This window comes from Cyprinodon tularosa, unplaced genomic scaffold (genome assembly GCF_016077235.1).
Source record: "Cyprinodon tularosa strain WSP-4 unplaced genomic scaffold, ASM1607723v1 ctg405, whole genome shotgun sequence".
NCBI classification, from domain to species: domain Eukaryota; kingdom Metazoa; phylum Chordata; class Actinopteri; order Cyprinodontiformes; family Cyprinodontidae; genus Cyprinodon; species Cyprinodon tularosa.
Window position 1 is genome coordinate 1,025,079 of NW_024039125.1, and position 20,938 is coordinate 1,046,016.

Genomic DNA, 20,938 nt, shown 5'->3' on the forward strand with positions numbered 1-20,938 from the left:
TTATTTCATATTTCCATTTAGAAAACATGTTTTGTGCTTTTAGCAATAATGAAGTAACATCCCCTCTATGCAGGTGACCTTTTCATCTGCCTTATTTTTTACAGGGTTTTACTAGTTTATCTCTACAATGAGCAGCTGTCTAATCCAGTCTGCTCTCTTTTCTAGCATACAGGATGTGTGCCGCTACAGTTATTATTACATATCTATTTTTTTATATATATATCTTTAAGATTACTAAGGGGGTGCAAATTTTATTTAAGCCAGGCATGAAAGATGTCCAACGTCTGAGTTGATATTTGAATGCTAATAATGATTGAAATCAGTACTGGTTGCATATTGAAGCACCTCTCAGAAAGTCTGACAATTATGGGATCACTATTATAATTATACAATTTAAGAATAACCTTTTTTTTTTTTTTTTACTTGACAGCATTTCAGTCTAAGCAGAGACACAGCTAAGAGTTAGGTTTGAATTGATTGAATTAAATTAGTCCATTAAAGACTACTGAAACCATCTTGCAGCAGACATTCTTAATACAATCAGGTAGCTATATATATTTTGTCATTGTTTGCAGAAAGATAGAGGGATTTTATCTTCTACTTTTGCTTTAAATCACCTTCAAATGATCCAAAGTGTCTGGTTTTCCAGTATCTCCATCGAGTTGCAGTTCCCCTGTGTTTCCTCCAGGGGGCTCTGTTTGGTCACTTGCTGCTGCTGATCCTTTGACAGAGAGGCAGTGGTGGGCATGTGGAGTGGTGAGGTTTCAGTGCACACAGTGAACCTCTAGGTGTCACTCAGGGTCTAGCTGTTAGAGCAGCAGAGGGGGTTGATCAACAAAGCCCTGAGCGAAGCTCTCGGTGCCTCTTTGTCTCCTCACAGCAGCTTTTTCCCCATCTGCCTCCACAGTCAGATCTCCCAGAGTCTGGTCCTTTACCTTTATTGTTTGGTGATTTCACAGACGCTGCGGTTTACAGCAGAAAGCTCAGCCTCCCTGTTTTTAACTGGAGCAACTATTTACAACAGCAAGGTGCAATGGCAGAGGGTTATTCTCTGACTGGGGCAGCAGGGGTGGATCTAGACTAAATGTATCAGGGGGCCAGGAGGGGGCCAGCATGCTGTCATGCGGGAACAGAAAATCATGACCTTAAAAAACAAGGCAAGGGATTCATATTAAGCTAGCTGGATGAAGTTACATTTATATTCTATTCTATTTAATTAAAATTAGATTTCTTATTAGGTCAATTTACATTCATTTTACATATTTTTGTCTTAGTTTAAGTATATCACAGCTTACTATCAAATCTGAATTAGAACAAGAAAAAAACCTGAATAAATTCAGCTGTAAAAAGTTTATATATTTTTTATGTTTTGAAAAAAAAACATTTTTAGCAGATAAAAACTGGAATCCTATCTCAGCACCACTGCAGCTATCACCTTATTGCTTTTACATAATTACTAAAACAGAATTTGTAAAGAAATAGTGAAATAAGATCCAATTGGGGGGATTGGGGCCACTGAAAAAAAAAGTTAACTGATTTTTTAATTTTATTTCAGTTTAATAAGGGAAAAAGTCAGAATTCTGACTTTAATCTCAGAATTCAGACTTTAATCTCAGAATTATGACAGCTAACAAACATGCTAGCATCAGGCCATAGCCATGTCTCTTTTAGAGACTAGCTCTCTTGTTTTAATGACCTTCTGCTCCTCCATTAATGAGGGGACCCCTCGGGAACGTAAAAAGTTGCCTAATTCCGTCATTTTCCACCAATGTGTCACTGGCCACCTCAAACAAATCACATCTTTGTCAGTGAAGCTGAGTGCTTCCACATCTCTGCCTTCATGGTGCCCATCTACATTAAGATCCAAAATTCTGAGATTAAAATCAGAATTCTGTATAAAAAGTCAGAATTCTGAGATTAATGTCAGAATTCATTTCAGAAAGTGTAAGGAAAAACTCGTCTCTGTGCATAATTATATTTTCTTTATCCAGCAATGTCTCTTCCTTTCCAGTTTTTTGGCAGCTAGTAATGATTTGATACTGAAATTCACCCGAACTCTTTCCTGTCTGGCCAACTTTGTTTTAGCTGTAAGGTAGCCTCGGCACCGTACCCCCCTCCCTGACAGTGCTTCATGGCTTCAGCAGTAAATCAGGAACCAATTATTGCAGAAAACAATGTTTTTGTTGACTGTTTTATTGGTCTACCTCCCGCCTCCTTCTCATCACGATTAAATCACAAAGACAAGTGTCCAATAACTCAGTAATATACTCATGTTTACACATCATGGTGACAGATAAAAAAGATTCACAATACAAAAAGACGGCTTTTAAATATGCAGAATGTCAATCGCATGTCAAAGTTTTGATTCATCTTTTTTTTTAACATGCATTAAATTATAAAAATAGAATTCTGATTAAATTTATATACATTTTTTATAAATATAAGAATACTTATGTATTTTTAAAATACAAAGATAAATACAGTGACATAATGTACATTGTGTACCAAACAGCATATACAAACATTTTTTGGGATAGTTAGCATTCACAAAACACAATTAATTCAGAAAAAAAGCAATTTTAACGACAATTGCGGGTCTTTTTTTTTTTTTTTTCTTCCAGCTCTATTTAACTGTGTTTCCTTTTCCCCGCAGACGTTTACGTTTGCCGGACATCCTGTAAGAGTTTGTTGATCTCAGCCACCAGCTCGCTGGCGTCCACCAGCTCATGCCGGCTGTCGCTGCGTTTGCCCTGAAGGTGACTGAGCACCGAGTCAAAATCGTCCTCCTCGTAGTTCTCTGGGATCTCCTCCATGGCCGGCAGCCATTTGGATGGTGGCCCGTTAAGGGGGGCTTGCACTGGGACCTGGACCGCAGAAGGCTGCACCAGAGTTGGGCTGACCAGCCCAGTCAGGAGGGGGCAGCTGGTGGGTTTGGGGCTGTGGCTGCTGTTCTGGGGGCTGTTTTTTGGTGCCTGGGATCCTTTGTGATTGCTACTCTGGCAGCTGAGCTTGGTATTGGGTTTGAGGGTGTGGTAGCTGCCACCCTGGTGCTGCCCAGATGGGCCGATGCTACTTCCTGGATTCTGAAAGTGAGTATTGGCAGCCCAGGCAGCAACCCCCTGCTGGTGGACGGAGGGGCTGGGCTTCCCAGGTAGATGACCCCTCCGACGGTCCAAAGATCCGGTCATGGGAACACCAACACCACTTAGACTGGTCCCCTTCTGGTTCTCACTGACTTGGACATAAGAATCCAGACCTTGCGGTAGCAGCCTCTGGAACACGCTGCTCATCTCCGACAGCAATGAAGACGTCCCGCACAGGTCGTCATCTGGAGACTTGTTCTCATCCTCTCCCCCATCCGCTTCTCCACCGTCTTCCCCACCGAGGTCTTTTCCAAAGGTGGAAAAGCTCTGATTGCGAGCGGTGCAGGTGTCAGTGCAAGGCTGGGGGATCTTTTCCTGATTGATGCCAGTGGCTTGATGTGCTTCTTCCCCCGGAATGTAGAGGTTGCTGCGGTAGTCGGCCGAGGAGGAGGCGGGGCAAGCCAGAGGAGGCATCCAGCATTGATCTGAATGACCCAGAACGCGGCACTCCTCTGTGCAGAGCTTCATGGCTGCAAAAAGAGAGATAATCCTTCATGAGAAAACTAATCAAAGGTGATACACGTTATTATGGTAAACATTAAGCTAAAATCCAAGTAGCTTCATAAAACAATCCTAAGCTGGTTCAGAGCTCAGCCCCAAAACAAATCAAAGCTTCAAATCTAAAACTTTATGGCTGAATATGCTTGTTGCACGACTTACTGGAAGAGCTCAGACTGTGCTGTAGTGTTTGCAGACTGTTTTTCAGTTTATCATTGTTCAACTTGTTATTTTATGTAAAAGTTTCACCTTTAGCAGCAAGTTAAAGTTACACTTCCTGATTCTTTGAATTAACCTCTGAAACTATATTTTAGCTAAAAATGATATCCTGTCTTCCTTATGAAATTTCCACCTCAAGTCAAACACACATTCTTCCTATTATCAGGACAGAACTAGTGTTGGAACAAAAGACAAAAAGTTAGCTGCATTCCACCTTAAAATGCAGGAAATAAAGTTTCAGAGTCTAAATTTCAATCCCCACCCCCTGACTCCACCCATTCACTGAATCACAGAGTCTGACCAGGAGATGAAGCTTCTCTTTAGATCTTAATGTCCACAATTCATGACCGAAAGAATATTTTAGTACAAATATTGATATTTAAAAAGGAATTATAGCAGGGTTCCTACAGCATAAGGTAAATTAAATTCAAGACTTTTTAAGACTTTTTAATGCCACTTGAAATAAAAATTTAAGACCAAATTCACAAGAAACACAAGAAAAACCTGCTTGCGACAACTTAACCCAAAGGTTTATTTTAACATAAACCACTGCACTAATGTTTCAAATTTTGAAAAGCTTCCCATACAGAAAGAAAGCTAAAAACACAGAAATGACAGATATATTTTAACAATTATTTAACTGAATTCACAAACTTTGTTTTAGCAGGGAACAAAACAAATCAGTTTTAAAGCCACAACATAACCAGTGCTTAGTCTTTTTAGCAGCTATTTTTCTTTGTATGGTTTTCTTAGTATGTTTGATTTGGTGATAAGTGGAGGCGTTGCAGAGACAAGGGTGGAACAAAACTGAGAAATACCGGCTGTTTCTCTGTAACTCCATTTTGACGCTTTGTATTTCGCATTTCGCATGCGTGACTCCACTGCCTTAATTCCCATCGTTCTGAGCTTGAATGACTTCTTGCATTAAATCCACTGAGCCTCATGTATGTTCCCTGGTTTTAGCCATGGAGAAAACTCTTGGCTGGAGACAATTTTGGTTACATTTACACTTAATGGCGCATCTCCCAAATGTCCCGGCCGCAACAAAGCTTTCATTGGTTCCGCTATCGGGATGGAACCAATAATGGCGAGCCATTTTTTTTTTTTTTTTATAATAAAAAACAAAATTGTAAATTTTAACGTTTATTTAGATTACAAAAATAAATCGTAATAAAAATAATCCTATTTATGATGTTTTAAAAATTAAGACCTACGAAAGACTGATTTAAGACATTTTAATACCAATTAAGGCCTTAGTTTTATTTTGAAGAATTCAATGCCTTTTAAGACTTTTTAAGGACCCGCGGGAACCCTGTGTAGGTCACCAAGGGCGCATCAAGGAAAGTGAGTTATATTCTGAATGGCTACTACTGTACACCCTATGAAACATTCCTTGCACTCACTGTGCAATATTTTCAATTAGGGCTGGGCGATAATACAATAACGATATATATCGATCGATAGACGTGTGGCGCAATAGAAAAAAAGAGGGTCGATAAAAGTTCGATAAAAAAGAAAGGCAGTTTTTCTTCCTTCTCATTGTAGCCTATCATGTAGGTTTATGCTAGTCACTGCTTCCTCCCAACCAATCACAATCGCGGACCCAGACACGCCGTCACAAAGCGCCGCCCTCTCAAACCACAACACAGAGCACATGAAGATGTCGCAGCAAGGAGAGGCGGAGGAAATTGTTTCAAAGAAGGGTTTTTGTAGTTCGGCAGTTTGGCAGTATTTCGGTCATGGCAAGTCGGACAAAAAACAAACCACAGTCATCTGGAAAATGTGTCGGGAACCAGTGAAAACGAAGTCTGATAACACAACCAACTTTTTTTTTTTTATCATCTCAGCCGCTCACAGCCGCAGGAGTACGAGCTGTGTAGGCCCCGACGCGGCTCTCCTCCGAGGAATCTTCGGGAAATATATATATATTTTCAGTTCTGGGCAGTTTCCCACGTAGTTCTAACAAATGAGATAAAAATGCTGAGGGGCCAGAAACTTCAAAGTAATAACTCAGGTTAAAGCAGGAAACGGGGGCGGCGGTGGGGGGGCATTTATTTATTTGTTATATTTATTTTGGTCACTTTTCTGGTCACTTTAGTTTATTCTTTGTCAGTATTTAATAACATAACCCAGGTCTCTTAAGTTATTTTTCTTTAAAACAATTCTGTTATGGTTAAAAAAGTTGGTTAAATAAAGATTTAATTGGAAGTCTGTGTTTGTGTTTTTTATTAAAATTAAATCATTTAGCAATATTATAAAAAATCCAGGCAGAGCTGCACATAAAATATGGTTTTAAACCTTTTCAATAATTATCGATATCGATCAATATGCATTTTTTTTATCGATAAGCTTTTTTTCTATATCGCCCAGCCGTATTTTCAATCATTGCACGCAGCTACAGCTCAAACTGTGAAACTAAACCGCAGGGTTTAAAAGTTAACAGCCCACCATGTTTGTTCTCACACTGTGCGACCCGACGCTCTCATACGATCTGCCTGCTCACACTGTACGTCCAAAAAGCACACGTTGGACTCAGCGCTGAGAGGTGGCGCTGCTCAGACTCATCAATCTGGAAGAAAAATGGGGAACTGGCTTTGCGCATGCTCAGTGCTCGAAGTTCCGGTAAATTGGCTCGTAGCTCTGCTTCAACAGCAGGGTTTTACCCAGAAACACCTCAAAGTCAAACATTTCAAACATGTTTGATTTTCTCCTGAACGTACAATTCCTGATCAGGAGGTGGCCGTGAGAGGCTGATCGCTCCAGTTTCAGCCCTTGTATACTACACTATGCACGAAGAGGATGAAACCCAGCCTGATCGAAAAATTCTCGCACGACTAGAGAATCGTCCCGAAAAGGGCAAACAATCATACAGTGTATGCCCGGCTTTACAAAGAAAGCATGGGATATTAGATCTGGCAGATAAACTGATTAGAACATTACGTTTAATCACAATAAGCAGTGTGCACAAAAGAGAACTATGTATTTATTGTAAATAAATTTGGCTCTGTGTGTTTTTTTCCATCTTGTTGGTATTTCGCTGCCAGTTCTTAAGTGTTTCTTCTTCCACTCTCTCTAAACATGGTGGAAATCTGCCCCAATTAGTCTGAAAGGCTCTGCAGGAGCCCAGCCTGCTACCTTCCAACGTATTTACCACAGAGAGACAATTCAGCCAGGCCGATCAATGGCTGTTACACATTCAAAATAACTCCCCCTTTAAAAGCACCACATTTTCCCCTTTCAAGTCCTCTTTTCAATATTAAATCTTCAAATAGAAAATCTCTGAAGAATAAATTAGACAAATCAAATATGCCAACTTAAAGCCTTCATTAAAGGAGCACGCTGCTTTTCAGTCTTGCCATTGAGGGACTTCATTATCCCCTCATTAACATGAAAGGAACATTTATAATACATCTTAGAGCAGATGAAAAGTGCATTTGGGTGCACTGGAAGGAAAAGGAAAAACTGCGGAGGCAGAGGCTGATTGGGAGCCCTGCTGATGAAAGGAGGAAAATAAAAGATTTAACCCAACTGATCTGCATGCGAACATTAGAAGAATGCATCAGGCTAAGTTTGCCTGAAAACTTGGCTGGGCTTCTGTTTAACTGATGCATTCACCAGCAAATGATTTAAAAGGTTTATTCCATAAACTGCTGATTATGTCATTCTTTACTTGGACTTTTTCTATTCATTTAATCAGGAAAAAAATACTATGTAGAGGAATGAATGGAAAAACTGTCCTTTATTTTTTTTTAACAAGCTATATATTTAAACGTGAATTGAAATGTTCCTGCTTGACAGCAGAACAGTGGCTTACTTCGCCAATGTATTTGTTTTCAGGATTTCCATTTAGCAACTAGAACTCCTTAAGATTAGGGATGAAAAGTCTGTCAGCGATTAGCTCAGGTAATGGGGAGAGAATTAAAGATGGAAAAATGATCAGTTGTTACTGAAAAATGAGAATTGGATTATTAATAAATGAGAATGGGATTTTATGCTTAAACATCCTGAAAAGTCACTATGACTGAGATTTATGTTTTAAACAATTGGTTTAGGGCTGAAGCAATTAATCGGATTAATGGTGATGATCAATTATTGAAATAATAGTCAACTAATCCAGTAATCGATTAATTGTTAACTGAAGTGTAGAGACTGTAAAACAGGCCTTTGGCTGACAGAACGACCCACTTAGAGCAGGAATTATACCAACATTGGAAAAAAAAAAACATTTTCCATTTAAGATTAAAAAAAACTTCTTTGTCTGTCAATCTGTTCTATCCAGAACTCCTCAAATGGAACGGTTTTAGTTTCACCTTTATTTCATAAAAAAAAAATCTTCTTTAAGGAACCTTTTGCTGTCCGATTGTTATTCGATGATTTAAAAAAAAAATTATCGATAAATTAATTTATTTGCAAAACAATCATTATTTGCAGCCCTTAGTGGGTTGGATGTTTAGTGTATTTAAACACAGTGGAGGAAATAACTGCACTGCAAAAACAATCTAATAAAAAGTAAAACTGTCTTAAAGCTACAGTGTGTAACTTTTAGCGACATCTAGCGGTCAGACTGCAGACTGCAGCAACATGAACATCTCCGCCCCACCGCTTCTCCCCCCCAACACTACGGCGAGCGTTACGGGACAAAATGTCTTCCATGACGTCCGCATCACCTACCTTTTCAAGTGACGAGGTTTGTTTACATAGATAATTTTACAGATAGTATTTCATTAGTCTGTGTAGGGTATAGATTTCATGAAGACTTAAGATAATAAATATACCCGTTATTTTTTCTACATCGTTGTGACGTTTTGGCGATCTCGCAATCACTAGTTTGTTGGCTCTGCGCTGCCGTAGCGCAAAGATGTCTGCCTCCATGGCTGCGAGACCCGCTCCTATGTAATTATAAATAATGAATTCTAAGGCAACGCAAATATTAAGGTTTAGAGGCTGAGCTCATAGATGATGATAAATAACATAGTTATGTATAATATATTACATTTCTGACTGTATATCCCTGTAATTATTACACACTGTAGCTTTAACTTAATTACTTCATTTTATTAGTTAAATAAATTGATCTGCCAATGGAATTAGTAATTTGACTGTAAAGGCAAGATAGTTAGATAACATGGACTTGAAACAAGACAATGCAATCGTTTTTTTTTTGTATTTGAAATGTAAATTGTTGTAAAAAATTTTAAGCATATTTATTCCATTAGAAAATGCTGTAAAATCTATGTATTCTCTCCAGCAGGGGGCACCATTACACACAAACAACATCCAAATTCGGAAAAAGGAAGATTCTTAAGATTCTTCCACAGGAATTCTTTGTTGTTATGATTGTGGATTGTCGCTGTAGTTTCAGTCAACACATAAACATCACAAATAAATGTTTTATCTTTGGGTGTGGACAGGAGGCGCAAAGGCAGCGAAAAAACATTGTATGGGTGTGGGCGGGGCCACTCCACCAGGGAAACCTGCCAGTAATGTACCACTGGTCTTCCCCTTCTCTCTAATTCCATTTCCTGTCTGCCTACTTTTGAAAAACAAAAATAAATGCCACTACGCTGCAAAAATGATCTAGAAATAAGTAAAATTGTATTCGTTTAGTGTTAATCTCTAATTTGAGTAGGCAAATAAGATGATTTGCCAACAGAATGAGAACGAATAAGCTCTTAATACGCACTTGAAATAAGACAATGTAGTTGTTGTTTTTTAAACTTATTTTTATGTAAATTGTCTTGTTCCATTGGCAAAGTGTCTCACTCGCCTCCTCAATTCAAGAAAAAAATGCAATTTTAAGAGAGAATGACTAAGATTTGGATTTTTTTCCAGTGTACCTATTTTGTACATGTAGCAGTCTGCAGAAGTCCTGAAAGGTGGCCATAATTGTAGAGAGGAAACTAAACGCTGCTCAGAATCCTCCATGATACAGTGGACATGTGGGTGGGAGGAGGGCCCGCTCTACATATGGAGAAAGGTGAGCTTTGAGTCGTAATTATGTTCTTCAGGCCTTGAGCACTACTCACATCTGACTCCATAGCAACTATTTGCCACATGGCAATTAAATGGCTCCTTTTCATCAGAGACGCAGGCGAGGCTCAGATTCAATGGCTGGAAGTGAAAGCTTGAAGGAACGGGAGAGAAGAAAGTGACTAACGAGCTGAGCTCCTTCACACAGCTGTAAGGGAGGGAAGATGAGGTGTTGGTGATGGGATTCTCTGCCCGTCCACCGACACTTTAATTGGGATGTATCTCAAGTGTGGTATCGAGTGATGGCTGTGTGGGAAGCTGGCTGGCTGGCTGTGAGAGTCTCTGGGAGAAAAGGGATGAGGTGATAAAGGAAGCTGAGGCTCTATAACCTGGCTGAGACAGGAGAGAGACAGAGGAATTTGGGAGGAATTGACCAACTGTTTCCCACTAAACTAGTCTGCAGCCCCATACAGAGTGAATGTGATGCCTGGGGGAGTATTACTAAATCAGCCGGGACTCTAAATGAGCGCTCAAAGCTCCACAGAACTCCACAGACTGAGAAGCAGTGGTTGATTGTAATGGAGGGCAGCAGCAGATACAGTGAGAGATTTCTTAAGAAGTCGGTGTCAGAAAAAAGACATACGATCACTATAAGACAAAAAAAAAAGTCCAACAATAAGTCATGTCTCAGTGTGGGACATCAGATGAATCCTGTGAAATGTGTTTGGGTTTTCACCGATGTCTGCCTTCTTTCTAAAATTAGAATCATCCCAATAGAATTCCAAAAAAGTCCACTGGACTTTGTTTCCGAGTTTGAAGACGTTTCTCTTCCATCCAGGAAGGCTTTACTGGCTTTATACAGTAGCCCAACAAAGTCGTTTTGGCTTAGAAAACACGCAAATTGAAACAGACCCTTTAATACAGTGGAAGTTGGAGTCAAGAGCAAAAAAATATGACACAGAGGGTCACTCCAGTGGCTGGAGGACTTTAAGCTGGAAGTTGGCTGCCATTCGGCTGGCTTTTGACTGGGAAGGGCCATTTTGAATGTCTGCTACTGTAATTCTCCTTCCAGTCCTTTAGGTGGCAGTAATACACAGAGGGGAAGACAGAGCTGCAGCTAGCACCTAGATTAATGCATTATAATAGAGGAAGGAACTTGTTTGTGTGAATTATACAGCAATGTCCTGCAACACTGGACTCTGGACAAGCCGGCTTTCAAGGTCATGAAAAAACTGTAACCATGGACTCAAACCATCAACCATCCCAGTGCTTAGTCCAAAAGATTATTGCAATAAATCGGAATATTGATGGAAAACAATCTTTAATTTTGGCAAAATCGTTCAGCCCTATTTACAATGCCCCTTTTTTATGATAATGATCAACAAATTTGAAACAAACAAGTCCGAGTAGTCTAATTAGTAGTCTAACTAATAGTCTAATTAAATAAAAAAAATATATATTCCTAATTCTGGTCTCAGAAAATCGTTTATTAGTGGACTATAAAGACTGAAATCTTTTCTGTCATAGGTTTTAGTTGGGCTGCATAGTGGAGCAGTTTTCCACTGTTTCCTTGCAGCAGGAAGCTCTTGGGTTCAATTCCCATCCAATGGACTTTCTGAATGAAGTTTGCATATTATCCCTAGATATGTATGGGTTCTCTCTGGGTACTCCTGCTTCTGTCCACAGTCCAAAAACATGACTGTTAATGGATATTTCTAGATTGCCTTTAGTTGGGTTTTATTGACTGCAATGGAGACCAGTCTATTGTCAAATATCCCCCATTGTGGAGACGTACAGGTCAAAAATTGGGACTTTGGGTTGGGGTTAGGTTTACGACTAAGGTCTGAATTCAGTTCAGGTTTTGGTCAGCAATATGTTGTTAATGGTTAGGCTTAGGGTAAGGGTCTGGGTTAGACCATATACAATTAAACCTGTTTAAACCCAGGAACAATCAGCTTATAGTGGCAGTGGAAACAGCTCACTGCCGTGTGTCTACCCGCGTCAAATAACTTGGCAAGTGACCTTATTAAATCACCTCGGCTCTGACCGGCATGCTGTGGGAACCCCAGCATGTGGACCTGCTAAATTATGTGATGTCATTGAACGCAACGTACAGACGTCAACACACTGCACCAGTCACTTCTGATCTCTGGTGAGAATTCAGACAGTTAATAGAACCAAACAATAAAGCGAACTGACTATGTCCTGGCTTCCTTCCATGTTGCTCTCCATTGTTTACTTTCCTGATTTCTGTTGTGTCTAACCCATCATCAACCCTAACCCAGTGTGATGGTGTCACCAGACATGTATAGGGGGGAAGACATAGCAGCTTCCAGCGAGTGGTTAGACCAGCGTTTTTAACCATTGGAATGGAGCTTAATGTTGATTGTTAGCGGGTCAACCCATGTTTTTCAAACATGGGTTGACCCGCTATTTTCAGAGGAAAAGAGGCTTAGCAGCCCATCTCATTGGACCATTAGCATTAGCATAAAGAATTTGAAGGTAATTTTTTTACAATGATAACAAATGTTACAAAAGTGTGAATTAAAAAAACCTAAAACATTGACCTTAGCGTGGCTGCTAAATGAATGAATGAAGTGGAATGGATGCTGTGATTAAGAGAAAAACATGGATATAAGCCCAAAATATTGGCCATGTGTCGTTCTACCTCTGGATGAAATGTTTGATGCTGACAGACCAACAGTTATATTCAAGCTTTGCTATGCTGATTGTTAAAAATGTAAGACCAATGTGAGGTAAGAAAAAACAACTTTATTCCTGAGCTGATTTGAGGATCTTTGCATTGGGTTGCTAGCCAGTGGTGTATCTAGACCAAATGTTCCAGGGGGCCAGGAGGGGGCCGGTGTGTTTTCATGGGGGCACAGAAAATTAAATGAAATGAAATAAAAAACAGGGGAAGGGATTCAAATATATTAAGAGAGCTGCATGAAGGGACATTTCTATTAAATTAGGTTTAATTAAAATTTTATTAGGTCAATATAAATTCATAATTTAGGAATTTTAAATATTTTTGACTGAAATTAAGTTAAATTTACCATTTCCTATCAAATCTGAATTAGAACTAAAGAAAACAGGGGGCATAACAGGGGTCAGGATGTGATCTACAGGGGCACTGGCCCCCATCTAGATCCACCCATGTTGATATAACTATAAGTCCTCCATGTTTGTGTATTTTAAGCCCATTTTGGGGACTGAAGGGAGGATGGAGTGAATGCACCTGGGGAGTTATGGGTCGGGGACAGGGTTGTACCTGAGTGTGAACACTGCTGGCCTTCAGTAAAGCCCTCACCAAGGAGCCTGTCGACGGGCGACTCCCTGCCAGGTTCATAGTCACTGTCTCCAGCTTCACTGTCTCCACGACCACTGTCCTTCAGACTGAACTTATCCATCTCATTGAGGGCATATCTGCAGTCACAGTGGGATTCCATGTATTAATCGCAGATTGTAATACCATCATAGGCATAAAAAACATATTACAGGTGGATCATGAGGTGCTCAGAGACAGAGTGTGCTTTACATTAGAGGCTGATAATTAGGTTATGGAGCACCCAGTTTTAATACAGGCTGAGAAAAAACATTGTAAGCCATTACATGAAGGCACTGGCATAAAAAATCATCTGTTTATACAATAGGATTTTATTACCTGTAGCTCCTGGTGTATTTGTTGCCTCTGAAGCTTGGTCGTGGCTGGTACTGGCCCTGATGGAGCATTGACAGAAGCTGTGAGACTTGCTACAATCCCCAAAAGAGACAAAAAGAAGACAAAAAGACAGAAATAAAAAGAAAAAATGAAGAGGGGAAATGAATGGAGTCCACAAACAAGGTCACAAGACAATGTTGGTTTGTGGTGGGGGGGTAGGGTGCTGAGGAAGGGGGCTACAAACTGAACGGGTTGACATGAAATCGTGATTTGACCCTGAAATGATGGTCAACAAAACATGAGGAACAAAATATGGACATAAGGGACAAAATTCCAAACAAAAGCTGCACAAAAAAACGTTTAGTTTGGTCTTTGTTTGTGAATGGGCTTTTCTTAAAAGCAAAAGCATGGTCCACTGTATCAAAGACTGCAAAGCATTAGCTCAGAGAAAGAAATGTTTAGTCTTACCTCAACAGGAGGAGTGGCATGGGCTAACTCCAAGGCAAAGTTCTCCGGCACGTGATTGGAGGAGATAGTCACTAGGCTGTTGAGCGACTGTCGGCTTTGATGGCTCTGCCTGCTGCCCAGAGTGCCTCTCTCTGGTGTGGGAGAGGGCAGGGGAGATCGTGGGTGGGAATGGATGGGTAGGGTTCCATTGACGGTGGGCACCAAGGTGATGTCCGCCTTGTGAATATGCCTCGCAGGCTTCTTGGGGTGGTTCTGGTAACTGTTCTCTGCCACACGGCAGTTATAGTTACGCCTGGGGTCTTTCTTCTCACGTCTGCAGCGGGCGATAGCAAACATCACCATCACTTTCAGCAGCAGAGCGCAGACGGCGCAGAGAGAAATGATGACAATGAGGGACAGGTCCAGAGAGCCCTGGCTGGAGCCAGTAGGATAGAGAGGAGGGAGGATGTCCATGTTCTCCTGCAGGGACAGCTTGAACAGGGCTCCTGTGGTTAACCTGGTGGTGCCCCTGTCCTGCACCTCAACCCTGATCTCCATCACATCCCGTGGGGCCTGCTCCAGGCTGGCATTGGTTCTGAGCTCGCAACGCCGTGCGTCCATCACAAACAACCCATCTTCATTGCCCCCAACGATGGAACAGCTAACCTCTCCGTTAGCACCAGAGTCGCGGTCTGTGATCTTCAGAGCGCTGATCAGCTGACCAGGCGATGCGTACTTCCACACTGGGAGCTCAGCCGTGTGATTCCGCAGGGAGGGTGAGTGGATGATGGGGGGGTTGTCATTTTCATCCAGAACAGTAAGTAGGACGGTGGTGTTGGCTGATAGTACAGGGTTGCCACTATCACGAGCCTGAATGGTGAAGGCGACCCGACTGACATCCTCATGGTCGAAGCTGCGTAAGGCATAGATGGCCCCGTTAGAAGGATCAATGGTGACGTAGGTAGAGATGGGGCTCCCTTGGACCAAACTGTCTATAATGGTGTACGTGACCTGACCATTGGTGCCCAGGTCGGGGTCTGACGCCACCACGGTCATCAAGTAGGCTCCAGGAGAGTTATTTTCAGATTTAAATACCTCATAGCGGCTTTTCTCAAAATGCGGGGGGTTATCGTTTTCATCCAGCACCTGGACCGTAAAATGCTTGATGGTCGAAAGGCTGGGGGAACCCTTGTCCTCCGCCATCACCGTAAGACTGTACTCGGACCTCTTTTCCCTGTCCAGCGACACATTGGTCAATATCATGTAGTTCTTCTCGTGAGTCTTCTGGAGCCTGAAGTGGCCGTGACCGTGCAGCCTGCACACCACTGCACCGTTGAGACCAGAATCCATATCATCCACACGTACCAGAGCTATGAATGTGTCCACTGGAGCCCCCTCTGAAATGTAGGCCACCTCCTCTTTACCTGAGGTCATCAGATTTATGTTAATCTCTGGTTTGTTGTCATTGACATCAACCACCTTCACCACAATTTTACAAAGTCCAGGAATGGAATTGGGTCCCAGATCTTGAGCTTGGACATCCAGCTCATATGAAGCGGTGGTTTCATAGTCCACTTTCTTGATGAGAGTGATATGGCCGTTTTCTGGGTTTATTTTAAAGGTTTCCAAAATCTTTGGTGAAACATGGCTGCTGAAAGAGTACACAATTTTCCCATTAGTGCCCTCGTCTGGGTCTGTGGCATTTAAGTCAATAATTAGAGTCCCGAGAGCTGAGTTCTCCCGCAGGTTGATGACATAAGACTGCTCATCAAACGCGGGGCTGTTGTCGTTGGAGTCTGAGATGCTTATCTTGAGTAAAGTGGATCCTGACTTGGGGGGCAGGCCGTTATCTGAAGCGGTGAGCTGCAGCTGGTAGCTGGACTGCACCTCTCGGTCCAGCTCCCTCATCACCACCAGCTCTGCATACTTGGCGCCGTCCGTCCTGGTTCTCACATCTATTTTGAAGAAGTTGTTGGGAGTTAGAGAGTAGGTGTGCAGAGAGTTCTCCCCAACGTCCGCGTCCACCGCGCCGTCCAGCGGGACGCGCGTCCCAACCGACGCGCTCTCTGAAATCTCGATGGGCACTATGGCGCGTGAGAAGTGCGGGGAATTGTCGTTAATGTCCAGTACTTCCACCTCCACGTGAAACAGCTGCAGGTACTCCGTGGGCAGCGTGACCACGTCGAACTCAATGGAGCAGTTTAAGTTTTTCTCACAGAGCTTTTCGCGGTCTATCTTGGTGCCGATGCTGATCTCCCCGTCCTCCTCCCGGACGGACAGCAGCGGCGTGCTGCTCCGCTGCATCGCGCGGAACCGAAAGCTGAGTGAGTTCGGGAGTTTGGACAGAACCCCGGCCACATCTTCCTTCAGCCGCGCGATGACCGTCCCCACTCTCTGCTCCTCGTAAACTTTGTATTTTAGAGTCTTACCGACGGCGCCTTGCAGGAGAGCCAGCAGCAGCAGGGCGACTGGAACCGCACAGACGACATTTCTTTTGCTTGGAATCATTTTTGGCTCCATCCACTGAAATCCAAATACTTCCACAAAGGAGGGGGAGATCAGGGGAAGGGAGGGGGGGTAAAAAAAACGATGCGTCCTCAGAAGTCTGGCATTTTAAATCCTCTGTTGCTGCGCGCTGCGCGAAAAAACAACAACTAAACTAAACTCCAAAACATTATAAAGAATAAATATAAACGGAGGAGTCAATCCTACGCTTTAAAGCACAGAAGTCTCCCTGAAGAGTGAACTGCTGTCTGGGTCCACATATGTCCATCCGCCTCCTCTGTGCGCGCTGATGGATGAGTGAGAGTGCGCGTCTGGGCAATGAAAGGCGCAGCTTTCCCTCAGTCTGCGTGTGACCGTGAGAGAGAGAGAGAGAAAGAAAGAGGGGGGAGAGAGTTCTTTCTCCTTCTATCTGCACCCGCCCCTCACCTATCTGCTTCCCCTTTCTTTTCCACCCCCTCTCTCCTTCCCTAATTCGCTAGAATGTCCTCCTTAAGGCAGCGCAGGAGGGATTATTCATGGTTGCCCCGTCCTCCTCTCGCTTTCAGCCTCCTACGGACACAGAAGACACCCCTGAATTAAAAGTGTGCCACAAACAATGGACCCGAGCAGAATTTCTCCCTGGCTCTGCTACTTTTAACACAGCCGTCACTGACCCTGACAGACTCGCATTGTTCAGAACGTGTGCCAACTGGGATCCTTATTTATGGCTGCCTGAAAATGCAAAGTTTCCACAAGTAAAGAAGAAAAAGGAAGGTGCCAATCAGACAGGCTCATGTTTAAAAGTTAAAGGAGTAAACCCGCGTAATTACGCACAGGATAGGGACGTACATCAGGGTTCATTAGAAGATATAAAGCGTTTTTACCTGAACCACTTTCTGAGATTAGATCAAACACATTCTCATGTTCAAGATTCATATTTGCAAATAACACAGACAGTATCTAGGAGGATTCTTCTACTCGCTTCAAGTTCTGAGCTTTTTATCCACCTTGGTTCAGCCTCAGAGAGTTTCTTTACTTTTTTTACTTTTAACTAAATGCACATCAATCCTAAACCAGACTTGTGAAGGAAAACCAAAACCTTCATGATATCCTGGTTGATTTGGTCAGATTCTTCCATAAGTGTCAAGGAAACAAGATTCATTTTAGAAAAAATCCAAAGGTGTCATTTTGTTGTAAAAAGAGCAAACCTGGGTTGGTAAAAATCATCTGATATTAATATTGCCATAACTGATATTTACTAGCATCATACACTGTATGTTCATTACCAGGGGCGGATTTAGGAAATTTGGGACTCTAGGCAAAGACATGTTGGGACCCTCTGAATGGAGAAGACAACACATAATAGAAATGTTAATAGAATAGACATCCATTATCTGTTCTAGGTTGTGTCCCTCTCTTCTTGTCCCTTTTCTTCTTGTTTTCCTCTCTATGTTTTGTACTCAGCTGACTTTTCATGCTGTCTCTAAAGGAATGAAAGATTTTTTCCAAGCACTAAGCTCACTTAGCTGATTGCTCCTTCCTGTGTTTCCAAAAAGGCCAAAGTAAATAACCCAGTCCTTCTTTTCACTGTAGACAAGCCATGATCTGCTTATCTGTTCTCCATTTTTCATTTGGATGAAATAATAGCTGCATGAATCATGACAGCAGACAAGATAGAGGAGAGCAGGAGGCGGGGTTACCAATCTACTCGCTCTGGAGAGCAGAGTTCGCTGCTTTTAGATGTTGTCTCCAAAGTCTCCAGTAGCAGAAAAAAGTCTCTAGATTTGGCGCTAGGAGCTTTTTAGAAATCAAAGTGCTAGAGGGGTCTGAAAAGTGGCTAAATATAGCGACTAAAGCGCTAAGTTGGCAACACTGCTCTTTGCATGGTTTGTTTTCAAATGGTTTGCTGCTGTCTGTATGGACCTTTCTGAACATGTGCAGCAAATGGACTGATCCAATATGGTGGACACTGAAGGGGGGGGGGGGGGGGGGCTGAGACACACTTAATATTATCAGCGTTCTGATGGCATTTTAGCCAAAGGATTTTATCAAAAACATAATGTGCACAAATAAGGAATAGTTGTATTAATCATACATGGAAACAGAGTTTTATGGGGCCCCCAGGAACTTGGGGCCCTAGGCAGCTGCTTAGTATTGCCTAATGGTAAATCCCCCCCCTGTTCCTTATGTAGAAAATAACAATAAATGATTACTTGTTGATATCTAGCCAGTGTTGCTCATATGATACCAATAGGCTTAAAACTGGTGTAGATGCTGATAAATTGAACATCCCTGGTTGGGAATCAGTAAAAGTTAGAAGGATAAAAAAACAAAAAAACAAAAAACAAAGAGGGACTATTTTTTAATGAATGTACTTTTCTTCAAAAAACTTCCTTGTTGATGCGGATGTAAACCAAAACATGCAATAAATCCCAGACATTATTGAATTGTCTTTTTAAGCTTGATTACATAAATCTGAGAAACAAATTAATGTAATCCCCCCCCCCCCACACACACACATACACACACACACTGCTGATTTTTGCTCTTTCTTGGACCGAAAACAGAGAAAAGTCATCAACAGGCTTCCTTTGAGATGGATGTTGCTAAATTTGGTTGGTTTGACAAAAATAAATGATAATAATTCATAAAAACACAGGAAGAAAAGATAATGTGACTCTGAAGGACAATCATGGGGAATCATAAGAGAACAATGAGCAGAGCTGCTGGCCGTGCAGCAGCAGTTTTAGGCTAAATTGGATAGTCAGAACTTAAAGCCCCCCCAGCTGACCCCGGCCCCCTCCTCCTCGTGCCCTCAGCAGCATAACAATGTTTTATGGAAGCCTCATTCGCTGATCAGCCTGCAGAGAGCAAACATGTGGACGAGCAGAGCTTTGTTAAAGCAGCCCATGGCCATCTGGCCTGAGCTTCAGACGAGCCAAACCTAAATTTACCATCTCTAACAGCCCCATCGTACCCCCATCCCACAGCTACACAGAACTAGCTCTACTCTCTACTCGCTTTGGCTTCTGTAAATAACAAAAAACATGTCTAAAGTTGACCTGATGAAAGAGGTTCTCTTTGGGCGGCTTATTTTGGGCACATTTTACGAATCTGAGTGAAGTTATTCTGTTGTTTAATATTCTTTACAATAATCAAAACACAGCTGCTAAAAAAAATGTAATATTTGTCCTTTTTTTTTAAGTAGAAGTCACCCGGAATCCTTATCTGTGAGAACACAAACAAACATTGATGAACTGAAGTCCGATACTGAATGTGGAGCAGAGGCCGAGCGGCCGAGCTGTTTGCTATCTTTCTGAGGACATGCCTCTGTGATGGATTTTATCTGCATTTTAAATTCCTATGTGTGAGCCGTGGGAACGGGCTCTCTCTGCGTCGCCATCTGTCTCTGGACAAACACATGGACGTCGACTGCAGACACACACACACACACTGGGATGATGCCTGACTCACAGAGGGCACCGTTTACATCATGCTAGTGTGTTTTTCAACCACAGCATCATGTTTTTACTTCTGTCTCTTTGTTAGTTTGCAAATTTCAATCAGCTTTCTTGTTTTTTTTTTTCAGGAGTTGAGGGAGAGCAGCTCTCATGACTTCAGTTAGAGGGGAACTCCTCAAACCTGAGACCAGGACACAAGGCTGGTTTGTCTAAATCCACTTTCTCTGCCAGGAGAGAAAATTGGGTTTAGAGTGATTGTTAGAGAGCCACTTTAAAAATCTGCATCTCTCCGTACAGCTGCCTGTTTTTCCCCCAAAGGCCAGTTAACTCTGCAGTTTCTCTCCGGAATTTCATTAGTAGAAACTATAGTTATTGTCATGTATTCAGTTTGGGCTCCCAACTTGGAAATGCAGTTTTCCTTTTTGGAGTTCCTTTTAAAGTCCTGCTGTGGCTGCAGTGGGTCTCTGCCATTTTCCTTGTAGGGTTTGGGAGTTAGGCCCTCTGCAGGTGTTAGTTTAGCCCTGATTGGTGCTCTGCTGCTTTAAAGCTGCTATGCATGCAGAGGAGGGGAGGCTCTTTTCTCTCCCTCTTCAGACCCCGTTTGGTTTGATTTGTATTGGTTTGGTTGAGTTTGTTTTGTTTAATTCTGCTTAGTTATGTCTTTGCATTGATCTATTTTGGTTTCTTATTTCAGGTATTCTCTTTTCAGGTTTTATTTCTTTAATATCATTGAATAATTAAATTTTAATATAAATCCTTGTGTGGTCTCCTTTAATGTTACCCCACCAAACAAGCCTGGTGGACATAACAGTCCAAATTCAGGCTTTCCAAATCCATCCATCCATTTTCTGAAACAATTAATCCCTAGTGGGGGGTGAGGGGTGCTGGTGTCTATCTCCAGCTGTCTATGGGTGAGAGGTGGGGTCCATCACAGGGCAACACAGAGACAAACAGGACAGACAAGCATTCACACCTAAGGAGAATTTAGAGAAGCCAATCAACCTAACAGTCATGTTTTTGGACTGCGGGAGGAAGCTGGAGTACCCAGAGAGAGC

At 42.1% G+C, this 20,938-nt stretch overlaps 1 protein-coding gene across 3 annotated transcripts; it reads right to left on the minus strand.

Moving 5' to 3' along the window:
• Positions 1–2,177: 2,177 nt before the first annotated feature.
• On the minus strand, positions 2,178–16,469 carry pcdh18b (protocadherin 18b). 3 transcript variants are annotated; one of them, XM_038298303.1, is made up of 4 exons: positions 13,960–16,469; positions 13,495–13,550; positions 13,102–13,256; positions 2,178–3,613 (listed from the first exon to the last, which is right to left on the minus strand). In XM_038298303.1, the coding sequence occupies exons 1-4, from the start codon at positions 16,456–16,458 to the stop codon at positions 2,658–2,660; spliced, it is 3,666 nt and encodes a 1,221-aa protein (XP_038154231.1). In that variant the 5' UTR covers positions 16,459–16,469; the 3' UTR covers positions 2,178–2,657. The 3 variants fall into 3 exon arrangements, with proteins under 3 accessions (XP_038154231.1, XP_038154232.1, XP_038154230.1); XM_038298304.1 differs by having other exon boundaries at positions 13,141–13,256; positions 13,495–13,583; XM_038298302.1 differs by having other exon boundaries at positions 13,495–13,583.
• Positions 16,470–20,938: the final 4,469 nt, after the last annotated feature.

Excerpts from the sequence above, each read along its gene's own strand:
- pcdh18b (XM_038298302.1), bottom strand. The coding sequence starts at position 16,458 with ATGGAGCCAAAAATGATTCCAAGCAAAAGAAATGTCGTCTGTGCGGTT. Across the intron at positions 13,257-13,494 it reads AAATACACCAGGAGCTACAG|ATATGCCCTCAATGAGATGG; the intron begins GTAATAAAATCC and ends CTGTGACTGCAG. Across the intron at positions 3,614-13,101 it reads CCAGCAGTGTTCACACTCAG|CCATGAAGCTCTGCACAGAG; the intron begins GTACAACCCTGT and ends CTCTTTTTGCAG.